Genomic DNA, 21,716 nt, shown 5'->3' with positions numbered 1-21,716 from the left:
TATGTGTGCATTTGCTCATCTGCCAATCACGATGATATTTCTCTCCTTGGGTCTGGAGAACAGACAGTCTAATTTCATGCCACATGAAAGAATACTCATTTGTCCTTTCAGTCAGTGCAATAAAGTTCATTTTTAATTAATTGAATTAAACTGGAAAAATTTTTAACATTTAAATATGACTGAGTTTAATAAATTGCGATTGTAATGGCTGAAGTCTTACCAATGCAGTTGATGTCAATGTTGTTGATGAAGTAGCCTTCTTCACACATACAGTAGTAACTACCAGGGACATTGTAACACTTTTGGTTACATCCTGCAGGAAAGTCTGGATCTGAACATTCATCAATGTCTGTAAATCAGCAAATCATACAACGATATTTATGATCAGTTCAATTATTTTACAAAGACATGGCTATGATTTAAAAAAAACACACACACACTGTAACAGTTCAGAGCTGCTAGCACCTCTGTATCATTCGTGTAAATGTGTCTCTTCAGGTGTTCTCTCAACTTGAGAAAAAGGAAAACATCAGTGGGCGCAAGATCTGGACTGTACAGCAAGTGTGGTAAGACCTCACACAATTTGAGCTGCTGCAGTACATCCTGTGTTTGTCAACTTGTGTGTGGATATATGCATAGTCAAGCTGAAGAACTGCATGTTTTCCCACACGAACCTACTTTTCAACCTGCATTCATGCTGTGTGTCTGTGGCTGTTATGGGATGGCCTTGGATGCACAGATGAGCACAAGTAAACATTAGGGTTGGGTATCGAGAACCGGTTCTTTTCTTTTCGATCCACTGATATCAATAGTCTTTTTGCTTAACAATTCCCTTATCGGTCCTTCAGAGCAGCCGTTGTTTTTGAGGGTGTTTGTCGAGAAAATCATCATTTCTCTACGTTGATTACAGACCCTGCAGCGGGTCTGTAATCAGCTGCTTCTGCAGCGCAACTCCACTTTCACTTTGAAGCGTGAATCAATGAAGCAATGCTTCAATCCGCTGGCTCGTTGGTTCTTTGTTTTATTTCGCTTTATCTTAATTTTTCCCCACTACAACCCTAAAGAGCATATGTCTGTGAGTAATATTTACCTTTTTATGTTAAACCGACCTGTTATGGTCTTCTGAAACAGTTGATTGTTGTATTTTATAACTTCAAAACGGGGCCTGTCTATGGCATTTTCAATGTTAAAGTTAGCATTAGCTGTTCGCATCTCAGCACGTTTGTGTGCATTTGTTTTCTGTATAATAATTAATGGCTCAGCATTTGTTGTCATTGTTGTTGTCTTTATGAATTACATCCTGATGTGCAGCACAGCTGCAAGAGCTCAGCTCAGATGTATGGAAAGACATTCATACCAATAATGTCTGAAAGGAAATGCTTTTGACAAAAACTACAGATTTAGTTTATTTCTATTTATGTTCAGAGATCAAGGATCCACCATGTAGAGTTTATTATGTCCAGAGTTTAAGGATCCAGTGACCAATTTCACATTTATTTACTTTAAGTCTCAATAAAATGTTGTTGACATAGAAAACCTGTAAAGCCTACTTTTAGTACACAGAAAATTCACAAGAGGTACTGATAAGGGAATCGATAACGAATGTATTAGTTGCAAACTAGCAATGACACTTGTGCTGCGCTGTGTGCTGCATTGTGCAGGGTGTAAGATAGGCCCCCAAAGTGCTTCTACATCATGTTAAACATAAAGCACACTATGCAAACCATTTGTAAGCAAATTGTTATACAATATGACGACCTGAGAGCAAGTAGCATTGAAACATAAAATGCGATATCGGCCTGAAGGTCTTGTATCCCCCGTCACAGAAACGTGTGCAGTCACATACTTATTTGTGAGTGGTCACTGGTTACCGATCTTTGTCGTGCACAGGGTTCCAACACATTTTCCCTTTCAAAATTCCAGACTTTTTCCATGCTTAAATTTTTGAGACTTCATAGACTGTAATGTACAAATAACTACTCATTTATTGAAAAAAATAATGAATTAATTAAAAATCCAACTGTAAATATGTAGTGTATAACATATTGTGGCATATCAAAATATAATATGCCAATTTATGGCATATCATAATATTTAGCAGGCCCCAATATTTGTATCAACACCCTTGGATAAGCAGGCTACTCTACACCTACAAGTCCCAGACAAGTTCAATGCACAGCGTTTTTTTCAGAAATACTTAAACTTGCTGTCACCGTTAGGCACTGCTCATTCAAACATGGCAAACCATAGAACTGTTCACTTAAAACTACTAGACTGTTGAACAAAACCATAAATAAAGTCAAATAATAATCATATATTAAAGAATACATTTTGAAAAACACATAAGAATGACAAATTTAAGAAAATGCAAAATATTCAACTGCAAAATATTTAAGAACACTCTCTCTCTTTCACATGTTCTCTACATCTTTTGTCATGGTGACAATTTATGTAAGCACGCGCGGCATGATTTGTCACCTCTTTGTTGGGAATGTAAAACTTGGTGACGACTAAAACATTGCAATGGAGTAATATGGAACAGTCCAACTATGACTGGCTATAATCACTGCAAAAGTAGAGACATAAAAAAGGGCTGCTTTTTCTTTTCTTTTCTTTTGATGGATGGCATGGGGGGTGTGGTAATGTTTGGCACAAAAATATTTTGTGCACAATACAAACACACACACACACACACACAAATAAAAGTTATTTTTCTCAATGACAAGTTTTTTACCATGCAATTAATCTGTGCTATTATCATGGCTCCAAATTATCTAATGCTGCGTTCACACATAACGACGACAAGTTACGAATGCCACGACGTATACATTTTTGGCTGCTGATCACAAATTTGATGATCTGAGGCAGAGGTGTCAGGTGTATAGGGGACTGCTGCAACCTGTTATAACGCGTTACGATTAATGGCATGTGTTGCTGGCAAATTATCAGGAACCATATATATGCTGCGTTTACACATAGGCAGGACACATTAAGAATGTCATATTTGCGGCATTCTTGGCACATTCCTGACATTCTTAATGTGACTTAACGCATCTGAATAGGTTTCTTAATAATGCGTGTTGGTGCATGATATTTGTGATTTTTGTGGAGCATGTTTTTGTTTTCTTTGTTTTCTTTCACGAATGTCATGCACCACCCTCATTTCGCCTCATGTCGTGGAGGTCGCAACTGAGCGTGTTGATCCGTCTTGATTAGTGGTGATCCTTAATAGAGTGTGACAGCATTCTTCTCTGACATGCGCACAATTAAACCCTGCTGCACCATATTCAGTTTCATTGCTGCAGTATGTTGAAGGAGGACAGCGACGCAAGGTCAGCTAAAAGTTTCGTCCCAATGCCCATTAGCGAGCTCCTGCAGGTGTTTTACCTGCTGCTGCTGTGCCTGATGTTTGGGAAAACACGCAAGACGAGAGGCGCGTGGAGCCACACATCTGGCTCTCTCCGTCTCCTCCACTCTGCACCATCCATGGTGCAGAGCCCAACTAAGCATGTAGTCACAAAGGTCTTCTGCTGTGAATTTTGAGGAGCAAACTGGAGCGATCTGAATTATTCAGCAGCTGATGGATGAATATGGGGGTGTGTGGAGACAATTCGCCTCATTCACAATGTGACAGAACATAACGATGAGCTGTTCCGCACAATAGCGCGGAACATTATTCTTGACCGTGCATAATGGTTCCTGATAATTCGCCAGCAACATGTGCCATTAATCGTAACACGTGGTAACAGGTTGCAGCAGTTCCTGACAACACCTGACACCTCTGCCTCAAATCATCACATTCATGATCAGCAGCCAAGAATGTATACTTTGTGGCATTCATAACTTGTCGTCATTATGTGTAAACGTAGCATAAGCCATGTCATTGTATATTTCATGTCACTTTAGTTAACTTTAGTAAGTTGCACTGCATTGTGTGACTGTTGTCATCATTAATTTTCATAGAGCAATTTGTGACATTCATGAGACTCAAGTGAATGATGATAAAAGGTGACAGCATGTCATATCACTGCAATGCTCTGGGATGGCGTACACAGCAGGTATATTTTAATTGAAAAAAACATGCACCTTAACTCACACACGGAACAGATTAATCGTTTCAGCCCTAGATGCTTGTTACCTGACCTGAGTACCAGCTGAACTGTGAAAATAAGGCCTCCAATGAGCGGGTCATAATCTAATATATAAAACTGAACGTGTGTGTGTGTGTGTGTTCAAGCACGTACGCTTTCAACCTAAGGGCCCCAGTGACCTCCTCCTTGGTGCGCCCAGTCACCATAGCAAGTTTGGTGTCGACTGCTTAATTACTGTGGCTGTTCATAGTCAACACACTTGCACACATGCACACACACGGTCAGCTATATACGTTAGATAGACTTGTTGTATTGGTCAGGCTTGGCCCCATGTTCGCTTGTGTCAAAAAAGTTGTGACTTCTGATGCAGAAGATGCAGTCATGAGATGATGCTGCTTTTGCCTTTGCATATGGCTATCAGGTCTGGAAGATAGTTGAGGCTGGACACAAATGCAGGACTCTGACAACAGGCTCTGTATGTAAAAACAGTTTACTGAAACAGTAAACGGGGTCCGGTACATAGAAAGGCAGTCCAACACGAATAACAAAACTAGGAACATCAGGCAAAGGCGTGGTCGAGGAAACAAGCAGGTGGTCAAAAAACACATGAAGCAGGCCGAACAAGAAAACAAGATACAGAGCTGGAGAGAAGGCACTAGGCGCATCAATCTGGCGAGGGAGTAAAGCAAAATGAGGAGCTTAAATACACCCAGGTGATGAGGTGCAGATTGAGAGCAGGTGTGCATGGAATACACCAGAATGAGGGTGCGGCCAGAGAGAGGGAAACACCCACCACCAAGAGCCAGCAGAGACAGACAAGAGAAAAATTGACAGACAGACCCAAAGAGGAAAAACTCCAACAAGAGAACAAACAAAACAGAAAACAACTGAAAAAACACAAAGCCAAGAAATAAAAGCAGACAAAACTTAATTCCTGACAGGACCCCCCACCCCCACCCCGAGGGCCGGCTCCAGACGGCCCAGGAGCAGCAGGATGGGCCAAATGAAAATCACGAACAAGACCGGGGTCCAAAATAAAACGAGAGGGAACCCACGACCGCTTCTCGGGGCCGTAACCCTCCCAGTCAACCAAATATTGGAACCCACGACCCCGACGGCGCGAAGCAAGCAGCCGCCGAACAGAAAAAACAGGCCCGCCATCCACGCACTGGGCGGAAGGCGGGGGAACGGCCAGAGGGCACAAAGAACTAGACTGGAAAGGTTTGATATTGCTAACATGAAATGTGGGATGAATGCGCATGGACGGGGGCAACCGGAGACGAACGGAAACGGGGTTGATAACCTTGGATACGGAGAAGGGACAAACAAACCTGGGAGCCAATTTTCGTGGAACCCCACGGAGAGATAAGTGGCGCATAGACAACCAAACCTTTTGGCCTGCAGAATAGGCAGGAGCGATTGATTGCTTGCGGTCTGCTGCGGCTTTATACAAAATGGAAGAACGACCGAGGGCTCGACGAGCCTTCTCCCAGGTTTGCTGGCAGCTAACGATCAGACTGAGGGCCGAGGGAACCGGGGAACGCAGGCTAACGGGTGAAAACAGAGATGGTTGATGGCCAAAAACTACATGAAACGGAGAATACCCAGATGAAGCAGAAGGCAGACTATTATGTGCTAACTCAATCCAAGATAGCTGAGATGCCCAAGTGGAAGGATGTTGAGAACATAAAATTCTGAGACACTTTTCCAATTCTTGATTAAAGCGTTCAGTCTGACCGTTAGCTTGAGGATGGTACCCAGATGTGAGACTGGATGTGGCCCCGAGGAGATGGCAGAACTCCCTCCAGAAACCCGACACAAACTGAGGACCCGGTCTGAAACAATGTCCTTTGGAAAACCATGAAGACGGAACACATGAGTAAGCATGATTTCAGCGAGTTCCTTAGCAGATGGTAACTTAGACAGAGGCACAAAATGACACATCTTTGACAAACGATCTACTACTGTTAGGATTACCGTGTGTCCATTAGATGGCGGAAGGTCAGTGACAAAATCTATGGAAATGTGAGTCCAAGGCTGTTTGGGAATTGACAGAGGCAACAACATACCAGCAGGAGGTTGTGTGGTAGACTTGTGCATGGCACAAACTTGACAGGCATTTACAAACTCTGCAATATCAGTTTCCATACGAGGCCACCAAAACCGTTGGTGCACAACAAACATGGTTTTCTTAATTCCTGGATGGCAGGAAAACCGACTGCTATGCCCCCAATCAATGACTTCCCCCCTGAGGGCTCCTGGGACAAACAATTTCTCCAAAGGACATTCGGCGGGAATAGATTCATTAACAAGTGCGGACCTTACCCGAGTCTCAATTTCCCAGGTGATGGCAGAGATAAAACAAGATGGAGGTAGGATATTACCAGGCTCTACAGGGGCATTAGGACCATCATACTGTCTAGACAATGCGTCAGGTTTTCCGTTCTTAGAACCGGGCTGATAGGTGATGACAAAGTCGAAGCGACTGAAAAATATCGCCCAACGGGCCTGGTGGGCATTGAGGCGCTTAGCCGTGCGTAAATAAGCCAAATTCTTATGATCAGTGTAGACTAGAAATGGCATCTGTGCCCCCTCGAGCCAATGCCTCCACTCCTCCAAGACCACCTTTACCGCCAGCAGTTCCCGGTCGCCGATGCTGTAATTGCGTTCTGCTGCAGATAGGCACACGGGTGTAGCATTCTGTCAGTGGCACACATCTGTGACAGAATGGCTCCCACACCAACGTCAGAAGCATTGACCTCAACCACAAACTGCCGAGCGGGGTCAGGAAGGAGCAGCACCGGGGCTGACGTAAAGCGTTGTTTTAGGACCCTGAATGCCTCATCACACTCCAGCGTCCACTTGAATGCTCGAAGGGATGAGGTCACATGATAAAGTGGAGAGGCTACCGAGCTGAAATTACGGATGAATTTACGATAGAAGTTGGCAAACCCCAGAAACCTCTGCACCTCCTTACGGCTGCCGGGTACCACCCACTCACATACTGCCGCTACCTTATCAGGGTCCATCTGCATCCTCCCTTCTGTAATAACGAACCCCAGAAAAGACACTGTGGCTCTATGGAATTCACATTTCTCAGCTTTTACGCACAAATCGTTCTTCAGCAGGGTGCGTAGCACAGACCTTACATGCTGGATGTGAGTTTCAAGATGAGATGAGAAAATTAGAATGTTATCTAAGTAAAAAAAGACGAATTTGTTTAGATATTCACATAAAACATCGTTAACGAGGTTCTGGAAAACGGCTGGTGCATTAGTAAGGCCAAAAGGCATCACAAGGTATTCGTAATGCCCCGTAGAGGCATCACAAGGTATTCGTAATGCCCCGTAGGTGTATTAAATGCCGTCTTCCACTCATCTCCTTGCTTAATTCTGACTAAGTGATATGCATTGCGGAGGTCCAATTTTGTAAACACTTTGGCGCCCTCTAATGATTCAAACGCAGATGACATCAAAGGTAACGGACAGCGATTCTTCACGGTAATATCATTTAACCCACGGACGAAGCGTTCTATCTTTCTTTTCAACAAAGAAAAACCCCGCTCCCGCAGGTGATGAAGAGGGCCGAATCAACCCGGCATCAAGAGACTCCTGAATATATTCCTGCATAGCGGTGCGTTCTGGGCCTGACAACGAATACAGTTTTCCCCGAGGTGGACTTGCCCCAGGCAGGAGATCTATGGCACAGTCATAAACATGATGAGGTGGAAGTGACTTTGCTTTAGCCTTGCTAAATACTGGCTGTCAGGTCCGTTGCCCTAACTGGACCTGGCACTTAAACTGTGCCTGAGATCGTATCCTGCAAAACACAGTTTCTCAAAGCACAATCACATAAAAAGAGACAACATTAGACAGAGATCTCTTTTGTGAGCTTTGCACAAAGGGGAGAAGCTTCGGAGAGAGCGTACAAACCTAAGACCAACCTTGCTTTTCCTGCTCCTCTCCGCCGCCCCTCCGGCGCTCTGCTCTTTTATTAGAAAAGAAAAAATCATAAACAATACAACGTAGCATCAGGGTACATTGTGTTTGGGGAAGGGAGGGGTGAACAGTTGCTTGTGAGTTACGGTTTCCTGTGAAGCATGCTCGTTTCTTTCACTGAAAGAAGGGAGTAAGCAGTTAAGTTTCGATTTCAACAGAGTCCTGAAGCAATCTTTAGTTCATCACTGTGGCTGAGCAATCATTTAGCTTAAATGCAGCATATATGAATGGGTACATAATTATTATGATTAAATGAGTCAATGAAGTATAAAAGAATATAATTCAGACAATAATAAATGTAGAATCCTTTAACAAGTCAGCTAAGACACATATTCTTTCTTTTCTTGTGGCTGGTTTCACTCCCACATCACACAGATAACATAATTGATACAGTTCATTTCACAAGAAACAGAAACTTAACTCAGACTACTTTTGATTACATTGAATATCATGTAAGCAGGCAATGATTAATTAAATAAATGATAACAACTCATAAAATCTCCATCACTGGCGCTAAATCATGATAACGGGCTGGTACTCCCACGAGATCAGGAGGAACAGCAAGCGGTGGAGATTTTGACCTGATCAAACATTTCCCAGAGCAAGATGATCCCCACTCGCTTATTGTCCCATAGACCCAGTTGATATTAGGGCTGTGCTGTTGCAGCCAGGGGTGCCCCAGGATCACAGGGTGAGTCATCTTGTCAAAAACAAAGAAACTAATTGATTCCACATGGTTCTCATTGACAGTCAAACGTACGGACTGAGTTCGGTGAGAAATCTGTTCCAATTCATGGCCATCCACCGCCCTAACCACCAGGGGGCGCGGGAGGCGAAATAATTCAAGTAGCAGGGACTTGGCGAGCGATGGTAATATAAAATTAGCATCAGAACCTGAATCCACAAATGCGCGCACCAACTCAGTGGACTGATCTGATTCTAATTTAGCAGAAAGAAAATTCTGAGAAGCTGAGGAAGAAATTGAGCTGTGACTCACCCGTACTGAGGCTTGACGCTGTGCCGAGGCACCCCTGACTGGGCAACAAGAGACCCAGTGACCTGATTATCCACAATAAAAACAAAGTCTGTCGTCATGTCTGCGGCGTCGTTCCTCTTGTGACAGATGCGAGCGGCCCAGCCGCGAGGGTTCTTGTACTCTATATTGTGTGGAGACAACCTCAGTGCGGTGAGATGAAGCTCCGCCCTGGTTAGAAGTGGAGCCGCGTCGTGGCTGGTAGCGCATCTCCTGGCGTGGGCATTCCGATAAGCGCCGGTTGATCCGGATCGCCAGGGCGACCATCTCATCCAAATCTTCAGGAAGTTTGGCAGCGATCAATTTGTCCTGGAACGTCGGCGACCAGCCCTTGGAAAAAGACATTATGGAGGGCGGCTGGATTCCACTCGCTCTTGGTGGCAAGAATGCGGAAGTCCACGGTGTAATCTGCCACCCGGCGAGTGCCCTGCTTCAACCTCGGAAGGGAGCGCGCCGCCTCGCGTCCCAGAGAGGTGTGCTGGAACACCTGCTGGAGAGCTCTAGTGAATGCTTGGAGGGAGGAGCAAGATGGCGACTGACGGCTCCACTCCCCTGTGGCCCATGCTGCAGCCCGGCCAGATAAATGCGAAATCATGTATGCTATCCTCGTCCTATCGGACGGAAACATAGATGACATTAATTCAAAGTGCAGTTCACACTGTGTGATAAATGGTTGAACATCTCCAGTCTCTCCGGAGAAACGCTCCGGTCGAGACAGCTGAGTGCAAATGGCGGCATCAAGTACATGTGCCGGGAGGGCGGTCGGCGTTCTAGGTGGGGAGAGACTGGTGCTACCTCTAGCTTGGTCCGGACTGGCCTGAGAGTTGAGCTTCGACAGGAGTTGTTCCATAAGAGTGCTCACTGTGGACATAAAAGCATCCTGACGTTGACCTAGCTTGCTAAAGCTGGTGCTGAGAGCAGCGAGCCAATCCTGTTGCTTGGCAAGCTGCCCACTATGGTGGTGTACTGTAACCTGGAAAGATGTCGAGTCTGCTGTGTCCATTGTTGGCCAGATTGATCAGGTCTGGAAGATAGTTCAGGCTGGACACAAATGCAGGACTCTGACAACAGGCTCTGTATGTAAAAACAGTTTACTGAAACAGTAAACGGGGTTCGGTACACAGAAAGGCAGTCCAACAGGAATAACAAAACTAGGAACATCAGGCAAAGGCGTGGTCGAGGAAACAAGCAGGTGGTCAAAAAACACATGAAGCAGGCCGAACAAGAAAACAAGATACAGAGCTGGAGAGAAGGCACTAGGCGCATCAATCTGGTGAGGGAGTAAAGCAAAATGAGGAGCTTAAATACACCCAGGTGATGAGGTGCAGATTGAGAGCAGGTGTGCATGGAATACACCAGAATGAGGGTGTGGCCAGAGAGAGGGAAACACCCACCACCAAGAGCCAGCAGAGACAGACAAGAGAAAAAGTGACAGACGGACCCAAAGAGGAAAAACTCCAACAAGAGAACAAACAAAACAGAAAACAAATGAAAAAACACAAAGCTAAGAAATAAAAGCAGACAAAACTCAATTCCTGACAATGGCTTACAATTGCCACCTCCCCCATGTTGGAGATGTCAAATGATTTAACACAAAGCTTGCATATAGCTTTGGTTTATCATTTGGGATCTTTTCCAAACAGGATTCATAGTTTGGATTTGCTAGCCAGCCCTCATAAAATTTGCAATTACCCATTGTTGGCTGACGTTCAACTCTGATGGAATTATGTGCGCCAACATTCTAATCCTTAGATCAGTTGCCTAACATTAGTGGCGTAGCCCATGACCTAATGTAGTTCACTGCTGGGAGACTTCTCCCATAACAGCTCAGTTCAGACATTTTTATTTAAATTACAGCAACTGATCAGATCAGGAAGTGTATATTTATGGAATGTAACTTTTAAAAATAAAAATAAAAATGAAGCAGCCTACATTTCTGAACTGTATGGAATCTACTTGGTGTTGAAGTGGGGACCTACATGAACACACCAGACAGTCTCCACTGATTCAACACAGAATCACATTGCTGCACATTGTCACCTAGATAAATACAACAACATATTTCTCTGGTGCAAACATTTTACCTGAATTTTAGGCTACATTTTAATGTACAATGTAGTGGCAAAAGTCTGGAAACACAACTATTTCTCCATACCCTAATTTGCTTTTTCCAAACTTATCCAATTCTGGAAATTATGAAAATCAAACCAACCCCAAGAGCCTTTAAAACCATTTTTAGATTTATAGCTTCCCTCACCCTAACTGGCCTGATTTTAAAGCGAGAACCCCAAAGAGACCCACGTATGCTTGAGCTTTAATACTACTTCAAAAATATATTGTTGCCCATCCCACTTTAGTTCTAGATAAAAGTTAGTAGAAATGTTTGTAGAATAGTAGCAGCAGCAGCAGTATTATTAGGAGAATATGTTGTAGTAACATATGTGTAAAAAGTGTACTAAAGTGGACCTTTACTCAGATGGGCCTTTCACATTGAACACGTCAGGCCAATCCGTCAACACTTTCCAATCCGTCGGATGCGTTTCCAACGTGTCGTGACGTCAGCGCTTCGCTTCAGAAGTGGCAAGGGGGCAGAGATTGCTACGTCACACTCTGGCTGTTTCCACAACCTGAAAAAAGTTCAGCAATCGCCATCCTGAATTTGCGTCGACTGAACCACAAAAAAGCTTTAAAAAAACAGCAGAAGGATTTTCCCATCACCCTGCTGGGAGAAGCTTTTTTCAGCTACTTTTCAGAGTGACGCCTACTGAGGGAGGACTGACGACTTGGTGGGATATCGATCGAACTGCGACAGCGGGTCGACCCGCACGGAGGAGCCGGCCTTCAGGCATCATTCCTGGGCAGACCGAGGCAGGCAGCCGGGGTGATGGAGCAAACCCACTCAGTCCGAAATCTCCCAATTTTTGTATATATGCGAAGTCCCAGTTTGTCCAACGGAGTTTAGTTCTTAGCTTTATCAAGGGGAGAATAATAATAATAAAAATAAAACGTGACGTTTACTGCACTGCTGTGAAGGTTTAATGATCGGCTAACGTTAGCGTAGCCTTTTAGCACATTTGATCTGAGTGAACGCTTTCATTTGTAAATGGTTCAGTCTTTTTTATTTTTACCAAATAAAGCTACAGCTTTTTTCGGAGACCACAAAAGCTCAACTTTAAATAACTTTTTTTCGGGCGTTTTTTTTCCCCCCATCGCTTTTTTCCGTTTTTTTTTTCTTTTTTTATATATAAACTGTTTAGTGTTTATATTTAAAGAAATACTTTTATTTGTCCCAATCAGGAACATTTGTTGTACAGACCACCAAACTTCCATTGATGATCTGAAGACCACGAAGTCCAGTCGAAAGAAAACATCTCTGCTCTTCAGCAACATCACCAGAGTCCAAAGCTGCAGAAGATACCTTCATCTGGTCCCGAGAATCCAGCATAACATCACCTGCTTCTAAATAAAAGGCTCTTTCAACAGCAACTACTTTATTATTTTTTAAAAAGCTGTTTCATTTTATATTTTAACAATAAATGAACAGATCATTAAAAATGTCCAAGAATTCAAAGTCCAAAGACATTTGCACAGGTAGAAGCTCTCCACTTATTGTGCTCAAATTCATATTTTAGAAATGACTCTGTCCTGATAACAACATTAAAGGCAATTACATATTTTGATGAAATTACAAGTTGAAAAAAAATTCATCATGAGGTCTATGTCACAGAGATCCTACTTTACAATCACACTGCAGTCATTGTTAAATTATTTCCTGTTGCATTTGTAATAAAAATTTGTATTTATTTACAGTGTCTGTTTTTCTGGTTGAAATGAAATATAAATAATCTACCAGACTTAAAAAATGTACAAATTTCATGTTATTTTATTTGTCTAAAAATAAATGTCTGAGGTTCCTTATGTTAAACAAGAAATTATCTAATCTGAAATAACAGGTGGTTTTAATTTACAGATGAAACGTTTCTAAATAACCATTTATTGATTTATTTAGCTATTTTAATTACAAGTGTTCTAAACTTTTTTTAACAGTCATCAGAAAATTTGAGGTAACAAACAACAACAAAAAACATTTCCAAGCATTTTTCTTCAGAAAACTGCTCTATAAATGAGCTGTCCTGTGACACGTTTCTGTTTTGTAGAGATCAGTGGTTTCTGCACCGATCTGTTTTGTAGAGATCAGGGGTTTCTGCACCAATCTGTTTTGTAGAGATCAGTGATTTCTGCACCGATCTGTTTTGTAGAGATCAGGGGTTTCTGCACCAATCTGTTTTGTAGAGATCAGTGGTTTCTGCCACTAGTCTTCCGTGTTTTGGCCCGACGCGTCATTCCTATTGGACAGCGCGAGGGTACGTCACAGCTCAAAGCGTCGAAAGGTGGATTGGGTTGAACTCTGACCGCGTCAGCCTGCTGACAAGCGCCAATGCACGCTCCCGTCAGAAGCGTCACTTTAGCTTGGCTTTTGATGCAACGCTTCGGACGCATCTAAAAAGCAACGCGTCTCATTGAACATAATGCTTTTTAGACCGATTTTTGACGCATTTGATGCTTCGAACATGTTCAGTGTGAAAGGCCCATAAGGGTGTTGGGGGAGGTGGTGGGGGGCATCCCATCCTCTCTGACTGTGGCTGTGCCCTTGGCATGTCCTTCACAGGCTGTGAGCAGGAAGAATGGAGAACTTGTGTATTTATGTGGAAAGCGGTGCCTGACTGACAGTTAAGAAGGTTAGATCTGTCCTTTCATCTCATGCCATCCTCAGAAACTCAAAAAGAGAAGAAGAAAGAGACTGTGTGTAACTGAAGAGGGGGCGGGCACATTAGTTTTTTTCTTTTTAAACTCACACTCAAACACCTGCTGTTGTTTTTAACTGCTGTCAGCTCCGCGCTAACACAGCCAGAGGACGTGCACAGACTTTGAAAGAAAAACAAAGCATAAATATATTTCAAAAACTCACCACAGGTATGCTGCTCTTGTTCACTGTGTCACCACCATGCTGTGAGATACAGCACAATGATGCAAACTGCTTTTTGTTTGTTTGTTTTTCAAACTCTGATCTGCTGCACAAAACAGTGGACTAACTGCTCGCCACATCCAGCACTGATGTATCAAAAATATGGGGACGGTAAAACCGGTGGCATATCAGATGTCTTATACTGGTGCCTCGATAACACCTTGACCTGAAACAGAACCTTAGTGCATAGTGCATCAACATCATGAACCTGTCTATGATCAATCAATCAATTCAATCAATCAATTTTATTTATATAGCGCCAAATCACAACAAACAGTTGCCCCAAGGCGCTTTATATTGTAAGGCAAGGCCATACAATAATTACGTAAAAACCCCAACGGTCAAAACGACCCCCTGTGAGCAAGCACTTGGCGACAGTGGGAAGGAAAAACTCCCTTTTAACAGGAAGAAACCTCCAGCAGAACCAGGCTCAGGGAGGGGCAGTGTTCTGCTGGGACTGGTTGGGGCTGAGGGAGAGAACCAGGAAAAAGACATGCTGTGGAGGGGAGCAGAGATCAATCACTAATGATTAAATTGCAGAGTGGTGCATACAGAGCAAAAAGAGAAAGAAACACTCAGTGCATTATGGGAACCCCCCAGCAGTCTAAGTCTATAGCAGCATAACTAAGGGATGGTTCAGGGTCACCTGATCCAGCCCTAACTATAAGCTTTAGCAAAAAGGAAAGTTTTAAGCCTAATCTTAAAAGTAGAGAGGGTGTCTGTCTCCCTGATCTGAATTGGGAGCTGGTTCCACAGGAGAGGAGCCTGAAAGCTGAAGGCTCTGCCTCACATTCTACTCTTACAAACCCTAGGAACTACAAGTAAGCCTGCAGTCTGAGAGCGAAGCGCTCTATTGGGGTGATATGGTACTATGAGGTCCCTAAGATAAGATGGGACCTGATTATTCAAAACCTTCTAAGTAAGAAGAAGAATTTTAAATTCTATTCTAGAATTAACAGGAAGCCAATGAAGAGAGGCCAATATGGGTGAGATATGCTCTCTCCTTCTAGTCCCCGTTAGTACTCTAGCTGCAGCATTTTGAATGAACTGAAGGCTTTTCAGGGAACTTTTAGGACAACCTGATAATAATGAATTACAATAGTCCAGCCTAGAGGAAATAAATGCATTAATTAGTTTTTCAGCATCACTCTGAGACAAGACCTTTCTGATTTTAGAGATATTGCGTAAATGCAAAAAAGTAGTCCTACATATTTGTTTAATATGCGCTTTGAATGACATATCCTGATCAAAAATGACTCCAAGATTTCTCACAGTATTACTAGAGGTCAGGGTAATTCCATCCAGAGTAAGGATCTGGTTAGACACCATGTTTCTAAGATTTGTGGGGCCAAGTACAATAACTTCAGTTTTATCTGAGTTTAAAAGCAGGAAATTAGAGGTCATCCATGTCTTTATGTCTGTAAGACAATCCTGCAGTTTACCTAATTGGTGTGTGTCCTCTGGCTTCATGGATAGATAAAGCTGGGTATCATCTGCGTAACAATGAAAATTTAAGCAATGCCGTCTAATAATACTGCCTAAGGGAAGCATGTATAAAGTGAATAAAATTGGTCCTAGCACAGAACCTTGTGGAACTCCATAATTAACCTTAGTCTGTGAAGAAGATTCCCCATTTACATGAACAAATTGTAATCTATTAGATAAATATGATTCAAACCACCGCAGCGCAGTGCCTTTAATACCTATGGCATGCTCTAATCTCTGTAATAAAATTTTATGGTCAACAGTATCAAAAGCAGCACTGAGGTCTAACAGAACAAGCACAGAGATGAGTCCACTGTCTGAGGCCATAAGAAGATCATTTGTAACCTTCGCTAATGCTGTTTCTGTACTATGATGAATTCTAAAACCTGACTGAAACTCTTCAAATAGACCATTCCTCTGCAGATGATCAGTTAGCTGTTTTACAACTACCCTTTCAAGAATTTTTGAGAGAAAAGGAAGGTTGGAGATTGGCCTATAATTAGCTAAGATAGCTGGGTCAAGTGATGGCTTTTTAAGTAATGGTTTAATTACTGCCACCTATGACACAATCTTTTTCTGCTGCCTCAGTATAGCAATGTACCAGCGCTGCGCCTGACCACATTTTAAGACCAACATGCCCATACACACAGATAAGCACAAACAGGCTCACTGCTTGCACAACGCTGGCCATAAAAATGACGACTTCATATGCCATGCAAACTATGCAATGAAACTTGTGCTGCTTTGCGCTAGGTGTAAGATTGGGCTTAAAGTGTTACAACAGCATATTAAACATAAAGCAACCTGCAAAACACTTCTGAGCATTGCATGAAGCTATTCCAGCGATGGAGAGGTGTACTGAAACATATGAAACAGAAAGTGCTTTATCACTACTCACCATCCTCGCAGAGTAACCCCTTCCAACCGGGCCTGCATACACATATGAATGACCCCTGGCCATCTGTGCAGGTCTCTGAACCCTCCACGTGGCATGGATATGGTGTGCACTGGTTACTGATCTCTGCCATGCAACAGACACATATCAACTCACAAGATGTCATAAAAAGGAAAAGTACACAGGGCTTAGCCACAAACAAAATCAAAATTTTTGAGACAAACTGCAGTGGCCCAAGTAGCCACAAGGCCCCCCGATTTGCAGCAAGGCTACAAAAGCAACTTCGTCATTCTGTCCATCTTTATTTAATGTTATGTCACGCACAGATGCATGGACATATGGATGCATGCAACTCATTTTAATGTCCTCCTTCCAGACAGCACAGCACAATAGGAGTAAACACTCACTGAAAAATACAAAACTTCACCTTACTGCATCACCTCAGGGAGCTTTAGTGACCGCTGTCCACTGGCATGCCCTGATAGATTTGCACTGGTCCTCTAACTTGCCAGACAACCACTCACTTGTTTATGCTTTCTAAATAACAACATGGACAGGGTACGCCAGTTTCACTCCAGTCATCAAATGTAGGAGTAATTAAAAGGATAAATCCCAGCCCCTTGCACCTTGCATCCTATTTTCCACACAGTTTATGCACCGGGGAGCATAACCATCTAAGGCAGAGACAAGAACGCCACCTGGTGTAGATTTATTGTGTATCAGAATTCCTCAGTTATTAGCAAATGGCCCTTTAAACCCTAACTCAATCAATCAATCAATCAACTTTTTTCTTGTATAGCGCCAAATCACAACAAACAGTTGCCCTAATAACTGAAGTATTGTTTTCATTAGCATGCTGAAAACTTTAAGAATTCAAACATTTCCAGCAAAAATCATGAGAAAAGCCCCTCACCTTTCACACAGGTACGAAGGTCTGATGGGATGCCAGCGTTGGAATCCTGGTTGTTGATGCCAACACGATGCAAACCCAGACACACTGGAACAAAGAGTCCTCTTTTCAACAATGTGCTGGTTAAAAGGTCATTCAATCGTGATCACAAACTAGTATGAAGAAAATATGAGCACATAAGAAATTTGGGCAATCTTACCGACATATCTGGGATAGAAGAATTCCTGAAAAAAGGCCAGAATGTCAGTAAAGTGAAACCTGAGACTCTGCTGGGATTTTTTTTTTTTTTTTACAAAACAGTTTGTGAGCATGTCAGATGATAGAGCACAGATTCCCAGCAATGATTCAAAGCACACGTGCACACGAATAACAAAAACATCCCTCGCAACACTGAAGGCAGAGGTCGGCGCTCTCACTGTTTCTGGCTGGTTTTCAAAGATCTCCCTGGCCTCCTCCTTGTTGCACAGCTCCTCTATGCATTCTCTCTCCAGGTTGCCCTTCTTGTGCTCCTCAAACAGAGAGTTGGCTCTCCTGTGCCTGCTCAGGAACTGGGAGGCTTTGCTCTGGGTCAGGACTGGAGCTATACAACACAGTCACACCAATAAATACACTGTTTAAGAGTCCGCATCCATATCATGGTATTATAGTGGTAGAACTTCTTCTCGTATTATTTATTATAGTGGTTGACCTGTTTACATATGTGCTGCATGCTGGCAGCTCATGCAGAACGGTAAGCACGGTATAAGGTGGAGTTTAACGCTTCGGCAAGAAAGAAAAGTTAAGCTCAGCTGACCATATAACACAGATAATGTGATACTGCCATATCATAAATGCATCAACATAATGAAGAAACGTACTGAAGGACCCCAGAACAACAGTGTACATGTTACAACGTGCAGTCCAATCTGCTCTGTGCAGCAAAGGAGGAGGAGAACAGGGGGCACACAGCAGATTGGTCCTGTGTGTAATCTACCCAGAGGTCCAGTGTGAGGGAGAAAAAAATATATGCAGAACAAGGCCACAGTTCATAGCACTCCAAATGCTATGCTGAGGGCATAAGATACAATTTATTTGCATGAGTTCATTTACCCTCAAGTGACCGAGTGGGGTCATTTATGACCATGGGCATATATTTTTGTGCACAATTTTTCTAATTTTATTTTATTTTATGACACACACACACACACACACACACACACACACACACACACACACACACACACACACACACACCCCGGGAAGATCTATCCAATCCAATCCAGTTTATTTGTAGAGCACATTTAAAAACAACGAGGTTAACCAAAGTGCTGTACAACAAAGACATAAATAAATAAATAATTACGTGGTAAATAACAGTGGCAACAATATAAGTCTTTAAAACAGTAAAATCATCAACCCTCTTGTCAAAAGCCAAAGAAAACAAATATGTTTTAAGGCGAGATTTAAAGACTAGAGGTGAATCCGCCTGCCTGATACAGAGAGGCAGGTCATTCCACAATCTGGGACCAACAACAGAAAAAACTCTATCACCTCTAAGTTTGAGCTTGGTCTGAGGAACTACAAGCAGAGCTTGATCTCGTGACCTAAGAGAACATGATGGGGAATAAGACACGAGCAGGTCAGACAGATACCGTGGGCCAAGATCATTGAGACATTTAAAAACAAACAATAAATTTTTAAAATCAATACAATAATGAAATGGCAGCCAGTGTGTTATGTGGGCCGCTGAAGAGGAGGTACTGCTGGCCCACCACCACCAGAGGGCGCCCTGCTTGGAGTGCGGCCTCCAAGCACGAGAGGGCGCCAGACCCAGAAGAAGTGACAGCTGTCACTCATCCTCAGCACCAGCTGTCACTCATTCATCATCATCACCATCACCATAAAGGCCGGACTGCAACTCCACCTCCTCGCCGAGAAATCGACTACCGAAGACGTAATTTTCTCTGCTGACTCATATCGTTGAGTGATAATCTGAACTTCTTTTGCAGCCGTTATCCTGTGGTGTTTGTCCTTATCTGTGGGATTGGCGTTTGGTGTGACAGCGACGGCTTCGCCTCACACCCCAAACCAGATAAGTGGTTTAAACAGGAGCTGCACGAGTGTGTGAGGTGCTCCCTCCTAACTGAGTGCAGACTGTGGATTACTGAGTGTGCGAATTCACACTCATCCAGAACTGTTTTTGTTTTCTGCCAGCAGTACCAGGGTCGACAGCCGAAGACAGAGGCCACCTGGGGACTCGGGACTTGGCGGCTCCGGTGTTCTTCAGGCCGTTGGTGGTGGAAGCCGTGTGGGACGCGGCTCATCTCTCGTCGGGGGTCTTCTATCTTCGAGCCTGCCCACACGTCACCTGGTGCTAATTGACTTTACTGATCTTGTGTGTTTAGTTGTGTGTTGTCACAACATTAAATTGTTACTTTTTGGCTTATTCATTGTCCGTTCCTTTGCGCCCCCTGTTGTGGGTCCATGCTACGACACCTTCCCAACACAGTGAAGGGAAGAAAGAATGGATGAAAGGTGGTCATACTTCCAGGATCCAGTTAAAAGACTGGAGCTGCAGCATTGTGAACCAGCTGCAGCTATGCAAGTGAGGCCTGGCTAATACTGGCACACAGTGCATTACAACAGTCCAGCCAAGTCATGACAAAAGCATGGATTAAAATCTCTAAGTGATTATTTGAAAGTGAGGGCTTTATCTTAGCTAGCTGCCTCAAGTGAAAGAAACTTTCCTTCACAACAGCACTGATTTGTTTATCAAGGTTAAAATCTACATCCATTCTCACACCAAGGTTGCAAACAGTAGTTTTAATACACTGTGTCAATGGTCCAAGGTTTATTGAACCACCACTACTTGATTTATTTGGCCCGACCAGAAGAACTTCAGTTTTCTTTTCATTAAATAGTAGAAAGTTTGCAGACATCCAGTCTTTAATGTTCTCAATGCACTCTAAAAGTTGATTGGCATCGAAAGCATTCTCACACTTTAGGGGCACATAGATTTGACTGTCATCAGCATAAAGGTGAAATGACACGCCAAATCTATGAAAAACTGATCCCAGCGGAAGCAAATACAATGAAAAAAGAAGTGGCCCAAGAATGGACCCCTGTGGCACACCACATGACAGGGGAGCTGTGGAGGAAACAAAATCTCAAAGTCTTACACCAAAACTCGTTAAGTAGGATCTGAACCATTCTAGAACATAGCCCTGAATGCCGACCACATTCTTAAGGCGATCCAGGAGGCTCTCATGATCCACTGTGTCGAACACAGCGGTAAGATTCAACAACACCAAAACAGTGTGACCAGAATCAGTTGACACCAGCATGTCATTAAAAACCCTCATCAAAGGTGACTCAGTACTGTGAAAATTCTTAAAACCAGACTGAAAGACCTCAAGGATCTCATGCTCATCTAAAAATGCTTTCAGCTGATTAAAAACAATTTTCTCCAACACTTTTGACAAAAATGGTAGTTTGGAAATACGGCGAAAGTTGGATAGATCACAAGGATCAAGACCAGCCTTTTTTTTTATTAACGGTTGAACAACTGCATGCTTCAGGCTAGTAGGCACTACCCCATTTATCAAGCTTCCATTGACACAATATAGGACAGAGGAAGACATTGTGGGAAACATTTCTCTGAACAGACGCGGAGGAACAGGATCATTGGGTGAGGCAGCAGCAGGCTTCATCTGACACACAACTTTTTCTAAACAGGAGAGTGTCACAGGCTCAAACTGATACAACATGACTTTACAAGTGACAGAATCAAACACATCAACAGATGGAGGGCTAATAACTCAACACATTAAGAAACATTAAGAGCCACATGATCAGAACCTCCGTGACCAGTAAAAGATCAAGGACCGTGACGTCGCCCGGTATGGCGCAGCCGGGGTCCCACCCTGGAGCCAGGCCTGGGGTTGGGGCTCGCGCGCGAGCGCCTGGTGGTTGGGCCTTAGCCCATGGGGCCCGGCCGGGCTCAGCCCGAAAGAGTGACGTGGGCCCGCCCTCCTGTGGGTTCACCACCTGCAGAGGGGGCCATGGGGGTCGGGTGCAGAGAGGATTGGGTGGCGGTCGAGGGCGGGTGGCTCGGCGGCCCGGTCCATGCTCACAGCCCCTGGCTGTTGGGACGTGGAATGTCACCTCGCTGGGGGGGAAGGAGCCTGAGCTTGTGCGGGAGGTTGAGAGATACCGACTAGAGATAGTCGGGCTCACCTCCACGCACAGCTTGGGCTCTGGTACCCAACTCCTGGAGAGGGGCTGGACGCTTCATTTTTC

At 43.6% G+C, this 21,716-nt stretch overlaps 1 protein-coding gene across 1 annotated transcript in view; it reads right to left on the bottom strand.

Annotated features, from left to right (window-relative positions):
- The window catches only part of pros1 (protein S), a 75,062-nt gene that overhangs the window by 29,654 nt on the left and 23,692 nt on the right, over positions 1-21,716 (bottom strand). The window contains exons 2-6 of the mRNA XM_034192676.1: positions 17,855-18,018; positions 17,638-17,662; positions 17,442-17,525; positions 16,532-16,654; positions 221-349 (exon numbers count right to left, since the gene is read on the bottom strand). Of these exons, the coding sequence (XP_034048567.1) occupies positions 221-349; positions 16,532-16,654; positions 17,442-17,525; positions 17,638-17,662; positions 17,855-18,018 (525 nt within the window). The remainder of the gene's footprint in view (positions 1-220; positions 350-16,531; positions 16,655-17,441; positions 17,526-17,637; positions 17,663-17,854; positions 18,019-21,716) is intronic.

The sequence above is a fragment of the Thalassophryne amazonica genome, chromosome 2, assembly GCF_902500255.1.
Source record: "Thalassophryne amazonica chromosome 2, fThaAma1.1, whole genome shotgun sequence".
NCBI lineage: Eukaryota > Metazoa > Chordata > Actinopteri > Batrachoidiformes > Batrachoididae > Thalassophryne > Thalassophryne amazonica.
The sequence above is the reverse complement of the archived record's forward strand: the minus strand, read 5'-3'. Positions and strand labels throughout refer to the sequence as shown.